The 27,257-nt window shown below is 39.9% G+C and overlaps 2 protein-coding genes across 9 annotated transcripts in view; both read right to left on the bottom strand.

Moving 5' to 3' along the window:
* Kcnmb4 (potassium calcium-activated channel subfamily M regulatory beta subunit 4) overlaps positions 1-1,037 on the bottom strand; it is a 60,568-nt gene extending 59,531 nt beyond the window's left edge. For both annotated transcript variants that reach the window (XM_052165777.1, XM_052165778.1), the window contains exon 1: positions 451-1,037. In XM_052165777.1, the coding sequence (XP_052021737.1) occupies positions 451-786 (336 nt within the window). In that variant the 5' untranslated portion in view covers positions 787-1,037. The remainder of the gene's footprint in view (positions 1-450) is intronic.
* Positions 1,038-11,462: 10,425 nt separating this feature from the next.
* Positions 11,463-27,257, bottom strand: part of Cnot2 (CCR4-NOT transcription complex subunit 2) — a 92,551-nt gene continuing 76,756 nt past the window's right edge. For all 7 annotated transcript variants that reach the window (XM_052165829.1, XM_052165826.1, XM_052165825.1 and 4 more), the window contains 9 exons: positions 26,323-26,448; positions 24,501-24,625; positions 23,510-23,630; positions 23,260-23,416; positions 20,409-20,470; positions 20,269-20,318; positions 19,106-19,206; positions 17,683-17,827; positions 11,463-12,589 (listed from right to left, as the gene is read on the bottom strand). In XM_052165829.1, the coding sequence (XP_052021789.1) occupies positions 12,503-12,589; positions 17,683-17,827; positions 19,106-19,206; positions 20,269-20,318; positions 20,409-20,470; positions 23,260-23,416; positions 23,510-23,630; positions 24,501-24,625; positions 26,323-26,448 (974 nt within the window). In that variant the 3' untranslated portion in view covers positions 11,463-12,502. The remainder of the gene's footprint in view (positions 12,590-17,682; positions 17,828-19,105; positions 19,207-20,268; positions 20,319-20,408; positions 20,471-23,259; positions 23,417-23,509; positions 23,631-24,500; positions 24,626-26,322; positions 26,449-27,257) is intronic.

Raw genomic sequence — 27,257 nt, 5'->3', positions numbered from 1 at the left:
ACTTTCCAGGAGTGAAGAGACCTCTTTAACCTCTCAAAGAAGGTCATGTCATTGGGAGTTCTTGAAACCAATGAGCTCAAGCTGCTGTTGGCCATATGCAGGGGTACCTGGGTCCCGGGCTATCCCATGGCTATGTTGGAAGGAAAAGTTAACTTTCTTTGCTCTTTGAGTTTAGGCAAACCAGTCCGTCAGGCGCTGGACCTGGGTTTGTCGGGAGCTCAAAAATCTAAGAACATAAAAGCTTAGTGTTCGCAGAGAGACTCCGGTACCACTGCCCAGCAGGCAAACACACCCTGAGGACTGGAGCCCTGGGCTCCACCGATGCGCGCACGTACCTCATGCCAAGCATCCACTTCTAGGGAGGACAGCATACCCGATTCTTCCCCTGGGGTCTAACCTGGATGTTGGCCCTGAACCTGCGCTGTTAGGCGGGAGCTCCCGCGTGCTTACCTTGGGGTTGGTCAGGAGCTGGTGCTGGTCGCTGTGTAGCAGCGCCCTGGAGTTGGACTCGGAGTTGTTCACGTACACCTGGACGCAGGGATACTGCGAGGTGCCCCTGCAGTCGGTGCCACAGGTGAAGGTGCACTCGAACACCTCGCCGATCTGCTGCACCGACAGCACCGTGCAGTTGGCCGCCGTGGCTTGCAGATCCTGCAAGGCGGGACTGAGCCAGCAGAAGCCGAAGATGAAGAGCGACAGGATGCCGGAGACGATGAGGAACAAGCCGAGCCGGATGCTCTTGTCTTCGGCTTCCGTGTACTCGTAAGACACCCTGAGCTTCGCCATCGCCCCCCACTCTCCACGGCTGGCGCGCTCCCCGCCCCCTCCCGCCCCCGGCGCCGAGCTCAACCGCCTCGGGCGGGAGGAGCCGCCGCCGCCGCCGCCGCCGCGCGACAGCAGGGGAGTGGGCGGCGAGGGGGGCGCGCGCGAGAACAAAGGGGCCGAGGCCGGCGACGCCCCCGGCGGCGGCGACAGCGCTGCCCGCTCCCCGGCTCCCCGGTGCCACCGCCGCCTCACAGCGTCCGGCACCCCGGGGCTCCCCGAGCCCGCCCCCGCCCCCACGCGCTCCGCGCCCCGCGCCCGCCTCCCCGCGCGCGCCGCCCGCCTGCCATCGCCGCGGCCGAGCGCCGGGCGCCCCAACTCTGGGAGCGGCTGGGCTGCTGAGCCCCGGCTCCGCCGTGAGAGAGGCTGCTCCTCCCCGCCCTGGGCGCCGCCGCCCCGCCCCGCCCCGCGCCGCGCCGCGCCCCGCAGCTCCCGTGGGCGAGCACCCGGGCCGCCGCGAGCTGCTCTCGAAATCCTCGCTAGATGCAACCTGGAGAGATGGCGGAGACGACCGCGGTGAACGCTTAGCACCAAGGGAGCGTAGCTGGGGATAAAGTTAAAAGAGGGGGAAAAATTTTAGAGTTGGGGAGGATGGCGTGAGTGTGCAAGGCGGGAATCTTAAAACTCCGATCCGGGGAGCTGCGGGCATCAGGCGCACCGGGAAAGCGAGCTCGAATGGCGGCAAGCGATAGAGGGCACCGGCGGGGACGCAGGGGGATGCCCACAGGCGAGCGGCGGGAGCAGGAGGTCCCCGTGGATCCCACGCGGCCACCGGGTCAGTGCACGCTAACACGATCGGAACCCTGATCGGTGGACTTCTCGCGGAAAAATAGGTCCCAGGCAGCGGGAACGACCCCTAGGGGTTGGACGCAAACAGGTGGCAGAGGCTTGCAACCTGAAAGGCTAAGCTGCTTTCCTGGCTTTGGGCTGTAAGAGCAGACTCTGTTGGCCTCTTTAGGAATCTCGCCACCCTTAGCCCGCCCCTTCTGGAGCTCTGTGCACGACGACCGCGGCTTGCAGACCCTGGAACTAGCAGTTTCTAGAGTTGTGCTGTCGGTCCTTCGCCTTTCAGCTTCGTCCTTGCTGCTTTCACATATCCACCCTGACGATGTACACCTTCAACCTCTAGTCTTCTGACTTTTCTTTTGTAAGTTTAAAACTGCTTTTTACCTACATTTTAAAAATCATAAAACCTCGTTTTCAAGCTATATTTGGAAGAATAAAGCCTTTTTTTAAGCCTTCCTTTTCTTGTCTTGCAAGTCCCAAATGAATGAACTCATGTTCCTGATGAATAACAATTGCCAAGTCGTGGAAATGTTAAGCCCACTCTACCAGACTTCAAACACTTAGTTGGTACTGACTGGTTATGTTGACATGTATTTGCAAGCAATGGGAAAGGAGACCTTTTCTGTCTGTTTTCCTTAATGAATAAATAGGCTGCAGGATTTGGAAAACTTTAAAATCACAAAGATGTTATGTCTAAGTTTTAAAGCAGACAATGTCTTTTTTTTTTTTCCCCTGCCTGAGATTTTTTTTTCCCTTGTTGGCGTCAAGACATTTGTTAAGGACATGTTGGCTATAAAGAAAAGAGAGCTTAATAGTTGAAGCGTCTTAACCTGAAATCGCAAATCTTTGCTGAGTGTTTTCTTCCAACAGATTCCAGATGCCAATCCTCATTTCAAAAAAGCAACCTCTTCTAGGATCGGAGATGGGGATGAGAGGGACGAGCGGAATGAACACGGAACAGGACCGCTAAGGCTGAGGGACTAAATAAAGTAATTCATGCAACATGCAGAAAGCCCAGGACAAAGTTCTAAGGGTGACAACATTATTACCTTACACACGTCACATTTCAGTGCCTCTAGAGTCCATTACGTGTTATGAATGAAACAACTAAAAAAAAAAAAAAATGCTGCATAAGACCCAGGAAACCAGGTCAGGTTCCGACCTAATGTGCAAATGTTAGTTCAGTTCCTGTCTTCATGGCTATCCTCACAGGGATGGAAGAAACTGCTGTTCTCTATCCAGCTTTGTGGTTTTCAAACATTTCAGGGTTTTTTTTTTTTTTCTTCTGATTTCCCTTCTAAGTTGGCTTGTCTTCTGTCATAATTGAACAGATCTGAAGGCTTCACAGAGTAAACCAACTATTTTTATTTTGAAGGGTGCACTAGAAATACATGTTAGTTTCTTCTAGTGGTAGGGCTGCCTTGTAACATTCCCACTGAAGGCTGGATATACATCAGAAAACAGCTCATCACTGACTTTAAGTCAGAAGGGCAGTTAAGAACCTCGGAAAGGTTGAGCCACAGGGCAGTTTAGCACCTTCTGTTCCCAGAAAGGCAGAGATAGCACAGGAGAGGAAGAGACGTCTTCCTATGAATAGCATCCCATCCACAGAAACTAAAAGGCACCAGATCAGTCATAGAACACTGTTGTCTCCACTGTTCTCTCATGATAGCCAGAGCAAGCCACAGTTTTCTTTTAGAAGAAAAGCAAAACCTTCCCAAGAAGAACACTAAAGCTTTGCCCCTATTGGTTTGTTTTTGTGATCAACACCCTACAAAAACTTCTGTGGCTTGTGTTAGAAGTGCAACATCCTAGAGAAAGGACTGAAGGAGCTGAAGGGGTTTACAACACCATAGGAAGAACAACATCAATCAACCAGAAGCCCCAGAGTTCCCAGGGACTAAACCACCAACCAAAGAGTACACATGGAGGGACCCATGGCTCCATCAGCATATGTAGCAGAGGATGGCCTTGGGCCTCAATGAGAGGAGAGGCCCTTGGTCCTGTGAAGGCTCAACGCTCCAGTGTAGGAGGATGCCAGGGTGGGGAGGTGAGAGTGGGTGGGTGGGTAGGGTAACACCTTCATAGAAGCAGGGAGAAGGGGAACAGAAGAGAGGTTTTGGGGGAGAAGGAACCGGGAAAGGAGATAACATTTGAAATGTAAATAAAATATCCAATAAAAAAACATAAAATTTTTTAAAAAGTGCAACACTCAATCTCATGTGTGTGCAGGACCTTAATACCACAGGAGCGGAGCATGTTATTCACATTTGTTATTTCCAGAATCAGCACACTGTGGAGTCTTTCACTAACAAACTTAGTAAACACTTGTATAGCTAAGGACAAAGACTAGAAAAGCCATACTTCATCACCCTTCTCATTAAAATTCACATTTTGGAGACCTTTTAAGCATCTTCAACTAAGTATAAAGAGATTGGAAGAAACTAATAATCTAACAAAGAAAATCTTACAGAAATCTTATTTTCCCAATTCACACATAATTAAGCTTAATTAAAAAAATTTAGTTTTGGGACTGGAGAGATGTGATGGTTTATATATGCTTGGCCCAGGGAGTAGCATGATTTGGAGGCGTGGCCTTGTTGGAATAGGTGTGCCACTGTGTATGTGGCCTTTAAGACCCTCATCCTAGCTGCCTGGAAGCCAGTCGTCTCCTAGATGTGGAACTCTCAGCTTCTCCAGCACCATGCCTGTCTGGATGCTGCCATGCTCCTGCCTTGATGATAATGGACTGGGTCTCTGAACCTGTAAGCCAGCCCCAATTAAAGGTTGTCCTTATAAGAGTTGCCTTGGTCATGGTGTCTGTTCACAGCAGTAAAACCCCAACTCAGAGAAGGAATGACTCAGCACTTAAAGGCAGATACTGCTCTTTAGAGGACCTGAGTTCTACACCCAGCACCCATGTAGGTAGTGCACACTCACCTGTAACCCCAGCTCAGGGGATCTGATACTTCTGTCTTTCACTGCGCACCAGCTCTCACATACTTACAGAGACCCACCCATACATGTTATTAAAAATAGTAACATTTTAAAGTAAAGGTCTGCAGGGGACCAGAGGGATGGTTCAGTGGTTAAGCACACTGGCCATTCTTCCAGAGGACCAGAGTTTGATTCTCAGCACTTTCCAGTTCCAGGGGATCCAACACCCTCTTCTGGACTCTGCAAGAACTGTACATTTGTGATAGATGTAAGCAAAACATCCGTACACTTAAAATACAAAGATTAACTTTTAAGATGTTTTCAGTTTTACTAAATGATGTCTAGCCTGCTATGACTAATAAAACTACCTGGGTTTGTGTGTGTGTGTGTGTGTGTGTGTTTTGTTTTTGCTGTTGTGCTCCATTGTTAAATGTTTATCTCCTTAGGCTTTAAGTTTGAAATAAATTTCCAGCCATAAATATTACCTATTTCACTGAGCATACTACTACTACTAAGAATGCTACTACTTCTAGAAACTTAGAAAATATTAGTGTAAAATTAATATTTTACAAGAAGCCCCCTAAGACCTTACATTTCATTGAAACAGCAAATACTTTAAGTGATTTGTTTTTAAATGTTTGACATTTGTTTGTATGCAAGCACAGCGCAGATAAGCAAAATCCCCAATGCAATCAGCTTGTATTAATTTTTAAATTAAAAATTGAGAATTTCATAAATGCATGTTTTGATCAAATCCACGCCTCCCTCCAACTTGCCATACCCCCCCAAACCCCTTCCTCCCCAACTTGATGTACTCTTTTTAAATCCACTGAGTCCACTTAATGTTGCTGTATGAGCGCAGGCCATCCACTGGAGCACGAAGAGCCAACTGAAGTCTGTAGCCCTGAATCAAATGGACAATCTCCCTTATTCAACAGCCATCAGTAGGCAATAGTGTTTCAGCTAGGGTGTGACACAAGCCTCCATCATTGCTTAAATATTAACGTTTTTTGTTTAAAAAAATCACTGCTAATATTAAAGTTCTTAAATTCTTACCATTTTTCATGGTCACAGAATTTTGATAGGAGATACATTATTATGTAGAAAAGGGAGTATTAGCTTTGGACCCAACTTTAGCAGTAATTCATCTGATATAATCAACAAAAATTTCAAATGAAAGGGGGGCTAGAATTATTTTTTAACATTCTAGGATTAAAGAATAAACTTTGTTGCTCCAAAATTTAAAAAAAAAATTCCAAAAAACCAAAAACTTTTATGGCTATGTAATAAACATCTAGTCAAGGGTATTCTAAAATAATCCTCAAACACAGAGAACATCTCCCCACAGTGGCTAACAGGAGTGTGGGAGTATCCTTGGGGGCATGGGCATACATTTCCTGAATAACTCTACAAACTAGGTTTACTCACAAATATTCTAAATTAGTCTCATGTTTGACAAATCCAGAGATCAGCATTTCCAAGATGATACATTAGATATGAATTTCAAATACACTATCTCCAAGTGTTGTTTAGCATATGCCCTATGGAACATATGAAGATGACAGGTAGAAGAATGTTGGGGCTCATGGCTTAATCTAGCTCCAAATTATTCTGAACCATATTCCTGCTTAACATTGCTACTGTTGAGACATGTTCCAGATCAAAGTAGTGTTTTGAGACAGAGATATTTAGTATTTAGGACAGGTTCAAGCTACAAAGTAAACGTAAACACACACACACACACACACACACACACACACACACGATAAACAGGCGTTGACAAGTCACTAAATTATTCATTTGAAGGAAATCCTACCTGATTTATGTGAGAAAGAAGTTAATATTTCTAGTAAGATTTTCTTGCCTTTGCCTAGACACATCTAATGATAGAAAATACATTGACTCCTACCATCTACCCACTGCTGTCTTGGACCATTTAAAGAAGTAGAACTTTATCATAACTTAGTATTTATGCCTTTCTGTAACATCATGGCGCTTGTTATATCATCTGGCTTGATTTAGGGTAAAGACAGTTATAAGAATAAAGCCTTAGAAATAATTGATTCCTATTAAAATGTGCAGTCATTATTACCCTAGGCCTTTTCTTGTGGTGTATTTTCCTGCTACGTTGGTTTCTTTTGATGGGATTTAGGATACTAGAGTTTTATACCCTTACCTTAAATTCTAAGAAAAAAGATAATACAAAAATGGAAAGGAAATCCCACTTCAATGCTCTATGAAACAAGTCTGCACCTTCCTTCCCCATACCATGTCATTTACAAACATTCAGACAATGGACCTTGTTCAGGGCTGTCACTGTAAATGTAGAGAAGCCAGGGCAATGATTGGCTCATATTCAGTAGACAGTTCCTATTCTGAACAGTATTTTGCAAGTCAACTAATTTAATATTCAAATTTTAGATCTACATTTAGAATGAACCAAGAATAACCCAAAGCTTTAGATAATGTAAATGTAGAAATATTTCTTAAGCACAGTAACATAAATGGCATTTAAATAAAGGTATGTTTTATGTAATAGCATACATGAGGAATATTAATTGTTCAGACATGCCAGTGATGTTTCTCTTAAGAGGAGGAAATATTTAACAACTCGAAACCAGACCAAATGAATGCATCGCTACATATGGTAATTAAAACTACATCTTAAAATAAATGTTCAGTATGTAACAGATTTAAAGGTAGCTTTGAAACACTGTGGCTGCCCCAAATCTTTATTTTTATACACAAGGAGATGAAACTATTTATGTCATTTCTTGTCTTATTGAAGTGTGTAATTTTGAAGGTTTTACCTAAGTTTTTCTGTTATGCGTATCAAGAGGCCAGTGACTTAAAATGTTAAACCAACTGAGCCACTTGTGGAAATTATATCACCCTCGAATTAAAGGCATTTCTTCCAAAATATTTGAAGAACTTGAGTAATATCAAAATTATTTCCAGTATGCAGTAAAAACAAATTTTTCTTAGAAAAAGTCCTTTATTATACATTAAGACAAATATTATGTGGCCAAGATGTCCCTTAGGTCAAATATGAATGCAAACTACCAAAACATTTTATGACATGTCTATGCAATCAGGCTACATCCTGGGGCTGGAGAGTTGGCTCAGTAGTAAAGAGCACTTGGGGAGGACCTAGACTTCATTCTCAGCACACAGTGTGGCTCACACTCACCCACAATCCAACACTCTTCTGGACTCAGGCCACTGAACATGTAGACACATACACATAGACAAAACACTCATACACAACTTTTTCTCAGCTGGTACCCAAAACGCTGCATAAAGGAGTGAATGCTGTTTGTTACCTAACAAGGTATCAGAAGAGAGAGTAAGGCAGGTGCCTAGCACCCTGAAATGAAAAAAGGGAATGCAGAATCAATCTGTCAGCCAGTGCTTGTGTGCTCTTAAGTGAGAACTTGGATTGGCAACATAGTAAGTTAAATTTTTATCACACACACACACACACACACACAAATTAGCATTTTGTGGCCCACCAATACTGGATTCTTACAAGCTCACAGCACTAAGAAAATGCCAAACCTGAGTTACTGGATTTTCATCTTTCACTTAATGAATACATTGATAATGTATGAAATTACTTTTACCAGTTTTTATGCATACAAGTAAATCTAGCAAAAATATTCTTCAGACACAGTAGAGGTAAACGTTGCATCTTATGCTTGGAAACCAGTTTACTTTCTTCCTGAGCTGATGGCTTTCTTCCCGCTGATGGCTAGTGTTGTAAAGACCCGATCTCGCTGATGGCTAGTGTTGTAAAGACCCGATCTCGCGGAGAGGAAACTGGGTGATACAGGAAATACACATCAACACCTCTGGCATGCACCTTTACTCTAGTGCTAACTTGGTGAGAGTTCGCCAGGACCTTAATATAGTTAGTATTTATACTCTCCAGCCTATCATTTTTCCTTTTAAGTAATAGAAATATTGCTCAATCTAATTTGTTATCTCGTTGTAGAAGATGGGAAATTGAACATGAATGTCATATAGTATGTTTCAGCCTAAATATTTACTTCAACAGCATAAATGGGCTCCTCCTTTCTTCAAATACATAACTGAAGAAAGCTAACATAACTTCATACGTGTAATATGTGTTGCCCATCATTTCACATGTCGCTCCTGTCAACTAGAGGGAGGAAAAGGAAAATAACAAATTAAATTTGTAATCTGACTTACCCTGAAGTAGTTCAAGTAAAATGTCCCGACTCAGAGAAGAACATATTAAGGAAGTACTTTTCAATTAACACCTGACTACAGTCCCCAGCTTTTATTATTATTTATTTAATGTGTGAGTACACTGTCTAACCCTCAGACACTCCAGAAGAGGGCGTCAGATCCCATTACAGATGGTTGTGAGCCACCATGTGGGTGCTGGGAATTGAACTCAGGACCTCTGGAAGTGCTGTTGGTGCTCTTAACCACTGAGCTCCAGCCCCAGCACCAGTCCCCAGTTTTTAAGGTTCTTGACATCTTAAATTGCTGAGACTAGGCCTGGAAGGTAGTAAAGCCATCCTTTTACTACAAAAACGTCAGTCCCGTCTCAATAGTGACTTTGATAATCCTCCGGTTTCTGTCTGACCACTGAGGCAAAGCTTCATCAAACAGCCTGCATTGCAGGCCAGTGTACTGATACAGGATAATACCTCATCTCACTCACCTTCTACTTCTGAGTAGAAGACTTAGCCTTCTTTTGGAGTTCCTGTATTTGAAGATAGCTGTGACATTTCCCGTTCTCTGGCTTTTAGTCAAGGTCCCATGTTTTACCAACTCTAATAAAACACATGATTTGTGTTTGGACTTGTTTACAAATTCAATGCACTTCGTGATGGGCTGGCTGTCTTCGTCTGAGACAAACACACTAGCTATCCCAATTCCTTGTTACACTCAGTCCAGTGCCTTACCTCATGCACACAACTGTCCAACCAGTCCCTCTTCCACTGTGTTCGACGAAGCCAAAAGTAATGCGTTACTTTTTTTTTACAAGCACGTAATCTGAGGCCCTGGATTCACTGCTTGGGGACACAGCTCACGGGTAGTGTGCTTGCTTACCTAGCTTCACTGAGGCACCATAGTTAGGCCCAACCACCACAAAACAAAGCGCAGTCGCTGTGGCTCCTACCACACTGGTAACCTTTACTTTATTGGTCCTACTTAGCTCTTCACCACACACACGGACACTGAGAGCCTTGGAGTCTGATACTTGAAGGGAAATACTGTCCCCAAAGCCTGTTCTCTACAGCGTTACCCGTCCTTATTTCCTTTTGCAGTGATGACGTCTGAAGGCTTCTATAAAATATGAGACACTAAAACCCAACCCACAATGCTATTCTTTAAATACAAAAACAATAATGCATGTATGTCCCTGGCAGCCAAAAGGCAGGAAGGGACAAGCTGCAAGCATCCAAAAGAACATTTAAACTGGACATAACATTTCAGACCTATAACCTCCAAAACAGTGGTTCTTACCACGTCCTGAGTACAACATAGCTTTACTTCGACAGTAGAAATAGAATCATCATTTTGATCTATGTATAAACCACTCTTAAGCCATGGTTTGTTTGTTTGGTTTTTTTCATTCTACCATCCAAGCTGAAAACTAATGATCTTGAGATAATGTGTACCACCTGACAAAATCTGATACTTAAAACTACTGTCTTGTTTTTTTTCCTTTCGATGGGATTTAATGTGTTTCATCTCCCAAATCTGTTCACGGTATGATCCAAGTCACTGTTAAATGCCACTGGCAAGGGGAGCATGGTGACATGCCATTAGAATTCACGTTTCTCAAAGTATCTCACTGTCTGTCTCGTCTTACTCAATATATTTACCTTCTTAGTTCTTAGTTTTAATGTGTGCAGTATCAGGGATTTTAACTTAGAGCCTCACATATGGTAGGCCAAACACTCTATTAATATAGCCACCCCCCAACACAACAATTAACGATGATGAGCTATCTCGACTTATTTGTCAGTCACAGGGGATCGATCCCATTCCACTGACGCCTGCCCACCAGCTGCTGGTGGTTACATGGGGAAAGTCTTATTTTAAAAGGTAAGTTCATAGTAAGTGTCAAAAAACACGACAGTGCACTATTTAAGATATTCCTCACCACTGTCTGAAGGCAACTGGTATCAACAATTTGGATGAGGCCTATCTTAAATAGTGCAGTGTCTGCTGTGGTTTTTGTCACAATAGTTAAAACTGTAATTACTGAAGTGTCATCTTTACCACTAAAGTGGTACTCTAAATTCTGCAATATTTTGAACAATCACGGTATTTTTATAAAAATCAGTTTTGGCTATATCTAAATACCTTAGAGGTGAATTTTAAGTTCACAGTTCCTGCACATTCCTGATACACAAACACAGCATTCCATAACTGTTACTTAGGCAAGGTCAGTAAGTGTTCATTCACTCAATTAGGAAACCTTGTATCCCACATAGCCTATTCTCTATCTCGAGTTCCCCTGGCAGTTTACGCCACAGTTCAGCCTCCACACAGTTTAAGAATTAGTCACCTGCAAATATGAACCATCCAGGTCAAGAAGCTGAAGTTAAATTTCATGAAGACTAAATCTCAAAAGTTCTATCACAAAATTCCTCATCAATTTCTCACAGAACCAACTTTCTGGTTGGGTCCCACTCTGGTCAGGTGCTAACTTGCAACGTAGCTACAGTCTACCCAATGCTCCCCTAGGTTAATGCTGAGGGCACCTTCCAAAGGGCCCATTGTGGAACCATTAACAGATTTGCTGACAGCTGGAAAAAAGGTCGATTGAAACTTAGTCACACCATTCAGTGCATATGGAAAACCTGAGTTTTTTCCTGTTTTTCATGTTGAAGAAGAAATGTCACAATTTCAAATCAAAGTCAACACTGCAGTGAGGAGAGCTTTTCTACTTTATTACAAAGAGAAGAAGCCTTTATGTGGTCAGAAAATACAAGATTGATCTTTTTCTCTTCCTATGAAACGCTGCTGTTCAAACAGCCAGAGTGAATTGTCTCAGTTCACGTCTTGAGCCCCATCACATTCACTTGGGTATGGATGTCCTTGGCTGCTGAAAATCTGGCCCTTTAGTGCACAGGGCGACAAAGTCCCCTGACCAGCAGTTCCAGAATGTCCCATTTTCATATATTGCATCCATGCACACCTCCTAAAAATGAGGTACAGCAGGGCAAACATTTTCCAAAATAGATGTCATATATATAATATATACACATTCGTACATACATACCTTTATTCATGTGATGTCCAAAATTTAAAAAAAATGTACACATTTATTACAAAATCGTAACAAAGACTGGACAGTGTTTTGCTCATTCTGGAAAGATGAAGCTCAGTAACAGCACAGCCCTGGAGCCACCAGAGACTGTGGCAATCGCTCTATACAGTCAGATGCTTGCAGTAAGCCTGGCGAAACTGCCTTTCAGAAACAGAAGGGGAAGTAAAATGAAAGAAGCAGACCTTGCTCATCTTTCCAAATGAAATACGAGAAGGATCTTCACATAAAAATGCACAAACATCTGTTCTTTTATTACCAATAGTGCTACAATGAACAATGCAAATTTTGTGGTCTAATTTTGTTGAGTCTTTTGTGGGTTTTCTTTTTTTACATTTAAGAAACTAAATGGTAACTTCTGTCAGTGTACTTGCTTGTCTTTATAGACCCAAGTCTGTCTGCTGGCAAAAAGAAAATAAATGAAAAAATTCAGACCCTGCTCAAACTAGAGAAAACAAATTACAAATTTAGTTGTTGGGCAGCACATAATTGGTAAGGCAGGACCTCAAATGGTGACCCTTTACGTAAGCCAATTGCCAGATCCTCAAGGGATTGAAACCAGGGTGCCTGAGCCACATCAGTTCTGCAGTTATGTCGAGGATTGTGCTGAGACAGCCATACCCCAAGAAAAGGGAAGTCTTTTTAGAAGGCTTGCTGAGCAGGGTTGTAGTTGAAGGTGGATGGCAGGTGAGGCCGCTCTTCTAATTTGTCATATTCCAGATGGAACTCCTACAAAAGAACATCAAAGGGGGAGTTTAAATTATTTCATAGTCTTCCTTTTAAAAACATTTACTGTGTGTATGTGTAGACAGACACACAGATACACACAGACACACATCATGTGTGAGGGCCAGAGGACATACATCATGTGTGAGGGCCAGAAGGTATAGGACTTCTACCACATGTGTTCCTGGAATCAAACCTGGGTAGTTCATTAGTCTCCTTGGCAATAGCCTTTCCCTCTGTGGCATCTCACTACACTAAATGTCTCTTTTAAGGTCTCTCCCCCAACCTTGGTCAAAATATATTTTCTATATGAATAATTAAAACAAGTCCACCTAAGAGAAAACACACACACACACACACACACACACACACACACACAAGCTCTTTCCCCTTTGAAGTAAATAGTGCAGACAACAGCTGTGCCCTTTGCCTACTATCTGGTAGGTACACAGTATAGACAGACTTCTGAATGTAGGGTCAGTAACTCAGAAATGTGTATTCATAAAAATTCTGAGCAAAGTTTACTTAGAAATAAAAAGTGAAATTATTATAGCTCCAATGCAAAAGACTGAAGATTAGAGGATGTTTAAATAAAGCATTCCAAAGTAAGAAAACACCCTGACATTATGTTTAAAATGAGGCTTTTCCCAATATCCCTTAATATTTTTAAAAGCAAAGTTTTATCTTAACTTCACTAAAAATCTCAGAAAAACAAAGAGCTGAAAACACACACATCTCAAGAGCAAACATTTCATAAATGGCAGATAATTTAACCATCACTTAAAACTAGATAGTGGTTTTGGTATATAACTATCGGAAAGCTAACTGGATTACTGATTTTAATCAAACTTTTTAAACTGGTTTTGTTTGTATGGTAGAGGCTTATTTGTGGGTGGGGCAAGCAGAGAGCACAGTGCATACAGAATCTGGTCTTCTACTCCCCTCAGAGCTTGACTCAGGCCCTTGACCTGTTGGCAAGCATCTGTACCACAGAGCCATCTTGCTGCCCCTCCCCACTCTTTCAAAGACAAGGTCTTACTGGGTAGTTTAGCCTAGCTTTGAAACTCCCTACATAATCCAAGCTGGCTCCAAACTCATAATTCCACCCACCTCAGACTCCTGAATACCTGGGTTACAGGTTTGTGCCAGCACCGGCTTCAAGTTTAAAAATTTAAGAATATAAGTTTACACGATCACCACTAGAGATGCAAATATAACTGTATACTTAAAAACAAAAATGAACACCTCTGTAACCACAAAAAGGAGATGCTCTGAAATTACTCATTCGGTAATCTGAATCAAACTCTCACAAGCTATTCTGAAATCTCACTGAAGTTTTTAACCCTCAGCATACATTATCTACTGAAGAGTAAACAATACTGTGCTTGGTATCAAACTGACTATAATAGATGTTCCCACTATTAACTAAAGGAGGTTTGCCATGGTTAAAATGAAAGCTTAGGCCATAGTGACCAAACTTTTGAATACCAAATCAAGTATTCAAAATTAGAGACATCACAATAACAATTAGACATATAACTTGTCAGCCTAGTATAAAGTAAAACTAAAGACAAAGCTATAGTCTATCTAATCTTTTGATGTATCTTGGGAAGTAGGTATTTAAATCCCTATAATATATACTGAAGACGAGGACCCAAATTCAAAGGGTCTGTCTTAGTAACATGTGATGGTTTTATAAGTTTTTACTTAATACCTTTAGTACAAGTCTCAAATCAAATTTACTTCATTATACCCTCCAAATTAACTTTGAAAACACTACATACCTTCAAAAAGGTTTATAAAGATACTCTGTGGTGACATCATTCTTTAAAAAGACCTGTGTCATATGACTGAGAAAGGCACAAGGAGGAGTGAACACAAGAGCTGCTGTCCTTGGCTGGCCACGCCCCTCCTACTCCTGGCTGAAGCTGAATTATCAGCGTTCAGGATTGGCAAAAATCCTCCAGTTAAACCATTCTTTGAAATGAAAATGCAAGTTGGTTTCTATAATATACAAGCTATAAAAAGCTTATCTGCAATTTTAATGGATGATAAACTGGACATCACATTTTGTCCACACTGGAAAGCTTACTGTTTTATTAGTACTTAAACTAACAAAATCAATGTTAATGTTTCCCCTTTATAGTATTAAAAAAAAAAAAAGACTAGTTGAAATCTAGGGAGAATACTTTAATATTTAGAATATTCAAGAGAAACTAAGAAATTATATATATCAAATCTTGTCTAATATCGGTAATTTTTTGTCTTCTGTCTTCCACATATTTTTATTCTTCTTAATCTTGCATCATTGTTACCTCTTTGCTCCCTAACTTATCCATAGCATCTCTATCTTTTACATGCCAATATTACCCACATACTATGTACATACTCTTAGACAGAATGTAGAAAGAAACTGCTTTGTCTATCACATCTAATGCTTAGATGTGATAAGTGGTCCTTAGCAAAAGTATACTTCCCAGCTTACGTTAATACAAACAAGGCCTCTGTGGCGGCTTGAGTAAGAATGGCCTGCACAGGCCCACCTGAATGCTCAGTCACTAGGGAGTGGAACTGTCTGACAGGATTAGAAGGAGGAGGAGTGTGCCCTTATTGGAGGAAGTGTATCACAGGGGGTGGGTGGGCTTTGAGATTTCCTTCTTCCTGCTGCCTGCTTATGGAACTCTTACAGGGCTCTCAGCTCGGTCTCCAGCACTCTACCTATCTGCCTGCCTGCCTCCTGCCATGTTAAGGGACTGACAGTAAGCCAGTCCACAATGAAATGTTTTCTTTTCTAAGAGTTACCATGAGCATGGTGCCTCTTCATAGCAACTAAGACGTTTTCTTTATGGAGGTATGAAACAAAACACTTTAATTTTTCAAGGCATACTTTAACATTATGTATTGTTATAGGGTCTATGAACATATTTGTTTTTAGTGGAAAATTTTGTTACAGGATAATCCTTTTTAAAGACTAAAAACAATTCTAGATACATGGAAAGCAACGTCTTCATGACTCAGTTTTCCTATTAAGAAAATCAGGCTCAGTGGTTAAGAGTCCGGAGGACTCAGGCTCAATCCTCAGCATCCACATGGTAGCTCACATCTGCCTGTAACTCTGTTCCAACACCCTCACACAAACACACACGCACGCAAAACACCAATGTACATAAAATTAATGAATTAGAAAAATAGATACAGGGTTTTTTCTTTCTTTCTCATAAAGTTACTAAGTAGAATTGACTTTACACACTGGACTCAAAACTCTGCATTTACAAAAGTAATGCTACCATTGTTCTAAGTTCAGAAAATATTAGTTTTCTCCTAACTACAATTTTTAGAAAGCAACAAAGTATGTTAAAGATAGGTACTAGAAATATATGAAGAAATGCATATAGTTTATTCAGACATGCATTGGTGTGTACCAGTAAAATTAATGAAAATAACCATCTATATCAAGCATAAAATATACACCAGAAATTCTGCAATATCTGTCTGCGTATGTTAAGCCAAAAGAAGCCTACAATTTGAAATCTTTGAGAAAGCTATAGGTAGAAAGTATGAAAGGCTCCATCACCTGAAAATGAACAGGAAAACTTTTACTTAGTAATTATATATGCAATCTATATTAGCAAAATTACAGAGGATACCACATCTTGATAACTAGGGTCACTTAAAAATAAAAAATGAGCAAATAAAATATCAAAAGTTTACTTATATTATTATTATCATTTATTTATTTATGTTTGAGATAGGGTCTTACAATATAGCCCTGAGTAGCTTAGACCTCACATAGCCTGGCTCTCAACTGTCATAGCATCGCAGTCATGTACCACTAAGTCCAGCTACACTATTAACTAAAGTTCTGAAAATAAATAATAGACTCCCTAGAACTGAAGGCCATTTATGTCTTAGGGGAAAAACTATTCAGATTTCAATATTCTACCAAGCAATTTCTCTAGTAGTCTACTTCTTGGAGAAGGCACACGGACCACTGTGAACAGTCTCCACTGGTCCAGGGCCTTACAGACACAGCACACATCAATACCGATCACACTCGTTCACATTGTCTCTTCACAAACAAGATATTTAATTAAAGTGGTAAGTGAAGAATACACTCTTTGAAATGAAGACATTTCCAATAAGTAAAACTGTTGAGATGACAGATACAGTCTAAAGACTGAGCACTTGTCACATTTACCACTGAGATACCTAAAGACAAACACCTAAACCAAAAATCTAAACAATTTTTACCCTCTTCTCTATTTCCTATTGGGCTCATCTTTTCCCATATCTTTAAGCTTTATAACAATTTCCAGAAGGTCAAGCTTTTCCATAGTTTATATCTGGTAACACTTCATACTGTCTTCTTAAAATGTAAACATCCTACCAATTTAGTACACTGAAAAGATAACCCCAAAGCAACAAATTTACTTTAAAAACTGCCTCATACTTTTGTAGTACTAACAATCATTCAGAGAAATGGATTTGGAATTCTCTGAAAGTATATGTAGGTCATATTTACCCTCACTCACTGAGAAAAGCATCAGCTACTATACTCAAAAGTAAAGTATCTATCAACGAAGAAATCTACACAATTCAAAGGGGGGAATTTTCTTTGACAAGGTGATTTTAAGCAAAGTTACAAACCAAAATGCAACTATACAATTAACCTTCCCTACAGCGCATTTCCCCTCCAATGTTTACACACAGGGACAACCAACAGTGAGCTTTTGCGACTCTCCTGCACCGAATGACCTGCAAATGAACAGCGACCTTTCTGCTTAAAAAAAAAAAAAGAAATTTACCCCGTGTAAAAGAAATAGGAATATGAAATTATGTGACTGGGTGAGACTATAAGAAAGTAGCTTTATTTAATAATGTGGCATTCATAAAATGTTCCAAATATTAACAATTCTTACCCTAAGTCATAGAAATCTCTTACCAAATTTAATAATCTTCCTATTAGTGAGATAAGCTGGTTTTAGACACGCCTACAAGAGCTGACAAGCACCTGACACGTTATGCAGCAGACACACTGTCCCGACCTGGACATTCTTTGCCATCTATGTCCATACTCTGCATATGGAAAACTCTACCTTAGCTACTTTCCTCCAGTTGAGACAGTCGAAGAAGTAGTAGGTGCCCCGCTCATACGTGTTGGTCTTCATGGTGGGCTCCATGCCCGGGGCCCTGGTGATCCAGACCCGCTCCTCCTTGTGGTACCTCCAGTCACGGTTAAAACTTTAATGTTTAAAACACAAACAATCAATTTCTCCTGGGACCCATACAAAGCTAGAAAAATATATACATTTGAAGCTTCTGTATCTGGCTCTGCTATTAAATATAACCTTATTTATATATAGCAAGATAATTTCTTTTGTACCAAAAGCGTATTCCTTAATACACATTAAAGTTGAATCTACTTTAGGTAGACATAATAGTTTAAAAGGTAGATGAGCATTTAAAAAAATACATATACATGTATATATGTATGTATAAATAAAATAAAACTTGGGCAGACCAAACATACTGAATAACAGAAATCCAAGTACATAATAAAACAATCCACTGACTTTTTTATTACTAGGCAAGTTATTAAGTAAAACGCCCATTTGATTGACTAAGTTCACACAATTTTATAGCTATGATAATAGAATACCCATTTTGTAAAGTTTAATTTTTTAATTTAAATAATAAATCCTCAGAATCTAAGAGGATACCATCAGAAGCCAGGCACCTGATACACAGCAGTTATAAACTGGGGTAGCAACATCCAAAGGGACAGATGTCCCACCAGGATGAACCTCTATGTACATGTGTGCTTTCCTGCAAAGTTAGGTAGTTCACAGATAGAGATGACATGACAAAAAAAGCCAATTAATTACAGATGGATGAGGAGGGCAATACATTTCTTTATTATGATTTGATTTAAAGCAATAGGTGCTAACCTTGTTTCACAAAAAATAGAGGGAAATGAGAAAAAAATAAATTCTCTCAACTGAGAAATTTAAAAAACTGACAATTTAGTTTTGGCATAAAGGTACAAACATGCAGGGTCTTATCTATAGAGTAATAACTGATGTATGTCAAATGAGACTCTGGGTCTATTCATCAGAGACATCTGGTTCTACAAGAACCACAACCATGAGTCCTGATTTATAACTCACATTCAAAAAACTAAATTCACCATACATGTCATTTCAGACAGCTGACATCAAGTTTAAAATTCTTTTTGTATTACAATGATTATAAAGCTGCAATATGCTCTCAAAATAAACAAAATTCATTTTACTAAAAATGAAAACAATTCAGATTCTCTTATTTATACTTTGTTGTTGTGAATGAAGCTAAGGTTTGGAGTTGCTAGCCAGGCACCTCAACCCAACAACACCCTGCTAACAACTTACACTTCATGGAATGGAGAATTTTCAATAAAAAACACACCTATAACCATAATCATTTTAAAAACCTTCTATCCAAGATATGCTAGAGAGAAAGTGGTAAGATAGTTGAACATACAGCTCTACTGCGGCTAAGAGTTGTAACACATCCCCGCCGTTCATGTAATACAGATAGAAGAGGAGGTCTTCTCCGTATCGGCCAAGTTTGATTGCAGCCAGCTACGAGAGACAAATTATGCTAAGTTGTAAAACAAATGTAAAAATTTCAAAAACAAACAAAAAAAAAACAAAAAAAACAATGGCTACCACTAAAATAAAAATGGAAGGATAAACAGAAATGCTTCATTTAGCACAGACAGCTATCATTTAAATAAACAAGGCTATTTGCTGAACCCCATGCTGAAGTAAAGAATGAAGATTATGTAGGTATCCCATGGAATCCCAGCTACACAGGTTTGTAAGTGCTAGCTGAGTCTACATGCAGAGTGATGCACAAATCATTTCTTTCTAGCATATCACATAGGATAAGCATAATAATCAGAGAGAGACAGTACTCATATTTTGTTTAAATGGATGCCTAAAAGATAACCTTTTCACATTTCCTTCCACAAAGTAGAAAACAGCCTACAAAACTATAAACTCAGGATAAATGTGATCGTCTTAAGTTCTCATGTTCGCACAGAGCATCTGACATATCGACGTAAACACAAAGCATGCCTCAGTCAGTGCAGCACACCCCACCCCCCGCCACACGTGCTCTCCTACTCTGCAGGCCTTGGTGAATGAACTCGGTGGTCTCCAGTGCTTTCCACCCTGGTCTAAGGAAAGACTGTGGAACACTTAGGCAACTGTGGCCTCAGATCTACAGTATTGGTGCGGCACAGAGAGTGGGAAAATGTCCAATAACTTCAAAGGGGTGTTTGTGGGTTGTCCCATTAAAAACATTTTATCTGGATAATATCTTATGAGTAAGGGCATAAAATAAAAATGTCAGGAGGAGAATCACAAAATTTTCCAAGTTAGTTTATTTCCATTCACTATGGTTACAGTTATTAATTATAAGAAATATTTTATCATTTCTAACATTGTTTGGTTTTAAAAAATAAGGCCTACAACATTAATATTATTAATAAAAAAAAAGAAATAAAACTGTTACCCATATGTGAATGGCATACAGAAGCATATCCCTAAGACTGCTAACAGATTAGCATGCCGTCGGAACCGGAAGCGGGCCAAGACAGTAGATAAGAGAAATGTCCAAGAAGAGACAGTTACACTCACCTTATCCCTAATGTGAATGTTTGTTAAATATTCTGATGGAACATGGAAGTCTGCATAATAAAACAACAAACAAAAGTGTTATTAACTGATTCTTAGAAAGTATCTTCTAAACAAATGTGAACACAAATGCATTCTCCTACCTATGTCTTGAGGCCGACAGGGTGAAGAAGCCCAGGGGGATGCAAATTTGGGGTAGAGATTTCTGAACAAGTAAAAAAGAAGCAACTTTAAAGAACAAAGTAGAAAACTGCATGTCTAACTTAATTTCAGGAAAATGGTAACAAAAAGAATTCAAATAAAAAAATAAGCATCCTTCCTGGTTCCCTTTCTTGAATTTACTGCAAGTTTATAGCAGAAAATTAACACAGGAGTGCTTCCTTTAGTATTCCACCAACAGAATATAAAGCACTGCAAATCAAAATATACTTAGGTACAAATGTAAATGGTCTACTTAAGTTCATTTCCACACTACTCTCCAGTTACATCACTTTCCATACCTGTCTCACTCAAAGCCGTACTGAGGAGGAGCCAGATTCCGGACTCACGAACCTCTGGCGTGAGTGAGGGCCTATTTTATGCACCTGGACTGACTGCTCAAGACGCTCTGACCAAGGTAAGTGAACCAACGAAGACTGCTGATACTGGAAAACTTACTTTATGTTTAAGTGTGTGGCTAATTGAACACTGGCACATAATTTGCAAAACAGATAAATACTGGTTATATAATTAAATAGGGTAGTCAGTTTAAGTCAGATTTGGTAAGCTTATATGTAAGCAAACATTCAAAGATATGAGAGCGATAATCACAGATAATTAGCTAGTAGAACACTGCACTAGTCAAGGCAAATATCAGAACTGAGGCAGAGACAGCTTGCCATGAGAAGCAGAGGAAGGCAGCCAGTGAACAAAGGGAAAAGCATCTTCTGAGGTGGAGTCACAAGAAAGACAGGATGATGTGAATACTGCAGGGCTGCTATTCAGGGAGTTTTTAAATTAGAACAACAAATTTGTACTTGGTACTGAGCACAGAAAGAATTATCTTTGAGTGCTACACAAAGCCATAACAAAAAGAGCAAGAAGAAACCCAAGAATATCTGCTGTGATATGCTGGCAGAATATTCAGGCAACAAACCATAGTGGTAGCAAGTTAATGAGAATATGAGTAGATTCTGTATCAATCTGAGAGGACTGCATGTGAGAGAAAAGGAAGGAGGGACTTAAGGATGATGTCGAGTTTCTCAAAGTATTAATGGAGACTAAGAAAGCATAGACACGGTGTAGGTTTAACCCAAATCTTAAAGAGATATTTAGCTAGTAACTATATCTAAAATCTTAAATTCAAGGAAAAATTCTGCAGTGGGAATGTGTTTGGAATTTTCAATCCATGTGGTCCTTAAAAGCACAAGTCTAGATAAGACAAGAGGACAATCCAAAGGTCATCCTTGGCATGAGCAAGGGAAACTGAGGGATGAGCCAGTGTTATCAGGGCAAAATGGAAACTTCAAGATCAAGTGAGGACTGAGTATCAAGATAAAGTGGGAATGTTGCTTAACAGGAATTGTGGGAACAGAGTCCTCCTAGGAAAAATGGATTTAATAGAATGAGAGAAGACAAATTAGAAAAAAAACATGATGGTACATTTGAGATGGTTTGCTTCAAAAAAAAAAAAAAAGAATTAAAAATGTGATAACTCAAAGGCGGCTGAATCAAGTTTCTCTGCATTTGACTAGAAATGTCAAAAGAAAAATGTTGTAAGTTGGAAGTAAATCATGGCATATGTAATATTGCTCAGACAGAAGCAGGGGTGCTTAGTTAAGGAGCCACCCTAGAACATACCAGCAAGACCATTTCCAAAGTCCTGAGGAGTGGGTGAGGATGTAGCTCAGGGGAAGAACGCCAGCTTACTGTGTACAACACGTAAAGGATTAAGAGGAAAAGGAGAAAGACCAGGGGAAGGAGAAAAAGTTAAGACTCACACTCCTGAGGTTTTACAAAGGTTTAGCAAGAAGCATGGACCAGAAATTTTGGCAAGGGCATGTCAGATTTATACTGGTGGCAGGTCATTAGATTTGGAGGCAGGACCAGGTAATGCCCTCTTCTATTTGTTTACACTTGTCTTTGTAAAGTAGAAAAAGAAGCCAGGTTATTAGAGCTATTGAACAGGAGGAAATGCTATTGCTGGCTTGATGAAATGTAAAACAGTCACATAGGATAACAGCAGAAAAAAAAAAAAAATCAACCAACCAACCAACCAATCCAAACACACCCAAAAGCAAACAAAAGGTTCTGAAAGGACTGTCATCAGGTAGGAGTATGCCTGCAAAATTTTGGACTCTCTTTTAAGTTCTTGAGCATGAGTGTGCATCAAGACCACACAATGAAATTACTCTTCTGTAGTCCAACCAGAAGATGGTCAAGAATGAAACAAACAGATACAAGGGATACAGACAAGTATGCAAGTATGATGAGAAGTGAGAAGGGCAGACAGTCAAGCTTGCCTAAGTGAGCGATTACGATTCATCATAAAATGTAAAGGTGAGAAGGAAGTGAGCTCATCAGAGGAGGAGATAAGAACCCTGAGGAAGGCAGAAGAGCTAAAGAATGACAAGTTCCAATAGAGTCGCAGCCATAAGAGAGATGTGGTAAACAGTGACAGCTAGAAAGCAAGCAACAGAGTACATTTATGGTGAGCCTACAGTTTCGAATAATGACAAGATCAATGGGCTGGATAAAGATGTGGCTTGGGGACCGACCCAAATGCCTTGTAGATGGCTCCTTGGTATTTCTCAGTGACAGTAATCTATAGGCTAGCAAGAAGGAATGGCCCAGGAGTCAGCAGGCTGAGGAGATTAGCTACAAGCCTGAGGCACAGGATACAAGAGAATGCCTAAAAAGCCTGCCTGGGTTACTCTGTTTTCAAAAGAAAAAGGTAACAGTATGAGAATCTATTACATGCTAGAAGATAGTACAAACGTGGAAGAAAAAACTTACTCAGGTGAGTTCAGATTGAGGCCTAATGTCGTTAAGTCACTTCCTAAAGCAAGATGTACCATTCCTGGGTCTGTCTCTGCTGCCCTGATAAATGTTAACAGGCCAATCATTCCAAATTGGTCCGTCACCATCCCTTGAGGAATGTTAGTAACTCGACCTGGTTAAGAAAAACACAGTTATTTTTACTTTATATTAAGAAAAGTAGAGAAAAATGCACTTTAAAATATCTGACATATTTATGGAGTCCCACCATCAGGTAACACCTGGATCCCCTTTTTCTGCTGATTATTGTTTTGTGTTGTTGAACTTTTATCTCCAGGGAATTTGGGTCCATCTGTACTTGAAGTCGTCTTCCCCGATGTACTCAAATTCTAGCATGAAAGAGGCAAGCATGACATTAGAGGTGCTAATATGTAAGGCGAAGTTCATCAACACCCTGCTAGTCAGTCACTATTATATTTAAATTAGTAGTCATTACCTGTTTTCTACATGCAAAGTATGTCCCCTTAACTGCCTCGGGGAACAAATTCTGTGTCTACATCTGAGTATTTAAAGGGCAAGAAATCTCAAGAAAATTAGTCTTTTCTTTTTTAAATCTCATTCATAGATGGGGGAGGGGGTGAATATGAAAAATATCTTTGTCTTTCTTGGGGTTTTATGCTTTGTGGACACACACTTCTATATCAAAATATTACCAAAGCAACCTCAAAGATAAACCAGGAATGTATGACCTTTTCAAATTGACACTTATTTCCATCTTTGCCCAACAATCTTCTTTAAGCCCATCATACATACAACCCCCCCACCCCCGGCCAAAAAAACCAAGCTCTTTGCCATGAATGTTGAAAGAAATAAACATATTTGTTAAATCAGAAGCTGAGTATGTTGAATCAACAAAGGTATAAAAATGTTCATACAGATTCTTCAAGGAGAAAACTTACTCAAGAAAAACACAGCTCCTTAGAAGTCTATATTATCAAACTTCATGGGGTCCAGCTGACAGGGACTACAATAAAAGTCTAAATTAACTGACAAGTTCAACAGAAATTTGCAAACCTATATGAAATAGGAAAAAAATGGCTCTTTTCTAAGTTATAAAGCTTTCTACATTCTTCAGAAGTTAGATTATTACAGTGTGAAACAGTTCTGCAGCAGCGTCTAGTCAGTATTAGTGTAAGGCAAGTCAAGTCTAAAGGGAGAAAACTACACTGCTCACACATACATGGTTCTCAGCTACTTACAGATTTGCTGTCGTCATTACTTGACGTTGGATCTTTATAGCTGGAGCCAGGTAATGCTGGGAAATCTTCATTGTGTATTGAGAAGTCTTGGGATTGCTCATTTGCAGGTTTTGTTACCATTCCAACTATGTAATGAAAATAATCCAGAAAACTAATTGAAGCTATGATACTGTCTTATAAACTACATAAGACGCTAACTTTGCTTGTCACAATATACCAAAAGCTTTTTTTAAAAAAGCATGTGAACTGATAACTCCAAAATTAATATTCAGGATAACAACAAAGAAATTTTGGTTTACTGCTAAAAAGAAGCAACATATAAAGCAATACAAGGAAAACAAGTAGTAATCCTATAATTCCAATCTAATGTTATATAGGTGTATTTGATATTGGTAATAATACTCAAAATGCTGGCTCTCAGGATAAGCTAGCTTTAAATATCTGACTAGATGCCGTAAACACCAGTTAACTGTCAAATGAAAATAAATATGATAAAATTTAAAAGAACACGTCAATATTCTATTTAAAAGTGATTTACAGAATGAGAAAATTGCAATCAATTATAAAACAATTCCATTTTATTTCTCATTTTCTTGGACTCCTTGTTAGAGATGTAAAACAAGCAAGAACTGGGAAGTACTCTCCCACTATACTTGTTATTAGCCGGGCCCTTATTGGATTACAAATCCAGTTTGGGGGCTCCACAATTCAAGAAGGAAATGGAGAAAGTAGAGATGGCCCAAGGAGAGCAACGGGATGTTTAAAGGGATGAAAGAGAGGACCTCTGGGGAGAGGTTAACAACATCAGCGTCTGCACCAAGAAGCAAGCGGCCAGGCACACACATTCAGGGCATGGCACAGTCTCTTATTTTGGGAAAACAGATTTGGAAGGTTTAAGATTATGATCAACAAAGTTTTTCCTCCACACATTATTTTTATTCATATCCACAACTTTGGAACTTGAAATCCTTGATCATGGAGAAAAATATGAGCTCTATTTTAAAATAACTGATGAGTAAACTCATCTCATTATTTATTGCCTCGATACCAGCCTCTATCAGAAAAAATAGTCTAGCTATGCTAATTTCACAAAAGCTTTTATCTCAGCTGTTATTCTGCCACTGCCTATGGTTTTCTAAACATTGATATTCAGGCTCTCCTACCCAAATCACTTAACTTATAGAGACTGTAAGCAAGAGTGACTGGGGATACTAATCATGGCTAAGAATCGATAAAAGCACAAAATCATAAGCACTGGTTCTCACAGGCTTTGCAAGAGGGCAATTGCACATATGTAGGAATGTGTGCCACATGGATGGCAGAAGAGCTGGTGCTGGCACACAGTAGCCAAAAACTAAAAGTGTTGCTAACTGTTCCAAGTGCCCTCAGACTGCCTTCCTTCTGAAATGAATTTTCCAGCCCCAGTGTGAATTTAGTGAAATCTTCACTTAGATAGATACCTCAGTGCAGTTATTATTAATTACCAAGGATATATTCCCATAAAGGTGAGGCCAACTAAAAAAGCCAAGCCACAAAACTAATCACATATAACTAAAGCACGCAGAATGTAAGAAATAACTTCTGAATAGCAATGACATCAAGTATTTAGACTTTTGTACTAAAGTTTACCACTCAACTTTGCGATGGTGGATACATGGAAAGAAAAAACAATTTGCAGCTTATGAATTCTGACAAAGTAATGCTAACCTGCGTTGACAACATAAGTATACACATGCATGTATGCATGTACTACACAAACACGTATGTATGTAGTGCACATGCTTGTAACCTTTAATTGGCCATCACTAAAAGTACGAATTACCGTAAGGAGCTCTTCCAGCCAAGGGGTTTATTAATGGAGTCGGGTTTCCGCTTCCTTCCCTTCTATTCCGGTCTGCTAATGCTGGGAAATCTGAAAGGTCCAATCCTGTCACATTTTCACTGCCATCTAAATCATAAGAGATAACACTTGTTACTGATTTCACAAACATTTACAATGAAATTATAAAAGCTGAACATCTCATTTGAAACAACAGTGTCTTCTTCCTTAATAGTGCAGGGCTGCTGTGGTAGGTGCATGACAGTGGGCACGCATGCTGTGGATTCTGTGGACTCATTTCGTGTCATGGAATTAATTCCCTAGTAACTGAGGAAAGCAATATGCAGCCAGCTCCTTACAATACCCAAGTCTAGAGAAGTAGCCATAAAGAGAGGGGTTGTACATTATTTGCCTTGTTGGAAGAGGGTAATAAAACTCAGAGCTCCTTAGGGAGGATGAATGCACTGTTTAGCATGCTGCTCTTTTCATTAAAACTGGATGGGGCAGTATCTAGGTTACCTGGAGCTTCAACTCTAAGATGCGATGATGACATTACCTCTTGCAAATGTCCAGAAAGACTTTGAGGCAAGCAGCAGATAGAGAAGCCCTGAGGGCTTCTGCTCTGTATACTTTAGTCTGAGACAAAAGTGTGTACACATGCATGTTTGTTAGCTCCATGCAAGGATGGACTCCTATGTATCAGGAGTAGGTGGGGAGTATAGGAATGATCAAAACCCAGAAGTTTATATTGCCTGTTACACAGTAGGCGCTCAATAAATATACTGAATAAAGACCTATGTATTTGTTTTAAATTATACTGCTATCATTTGACATAAACATTTAACCCAACTTCCCTATTTTGGCTATTTTAATTACTTTTTCCTTAACCTTTTGTGTTCTTAACCTGTATTCTAATTTTGAACCACTTAATTTTCTAC

The sequence above is a fragment of the Apodemus sylvaticus genome, chromosome 20 (assembly GCF_947179515.1).
Source record: "Apodemus sylvaticus chromosome 20, mApoSyl1.1, whole genome shotgun sequence".
Lineage (NCBI taxonomy): Eukaryota > Metazoa > Chordata > Mammalia > Rodentia > Muridae > Apodemus > Apodemus sylvaticus.
The sequence above is the reverse complement of the archived record's forward strand: the minus strand, read 5'-3'. Positions and strand labels throughout refer to the sequence as shown.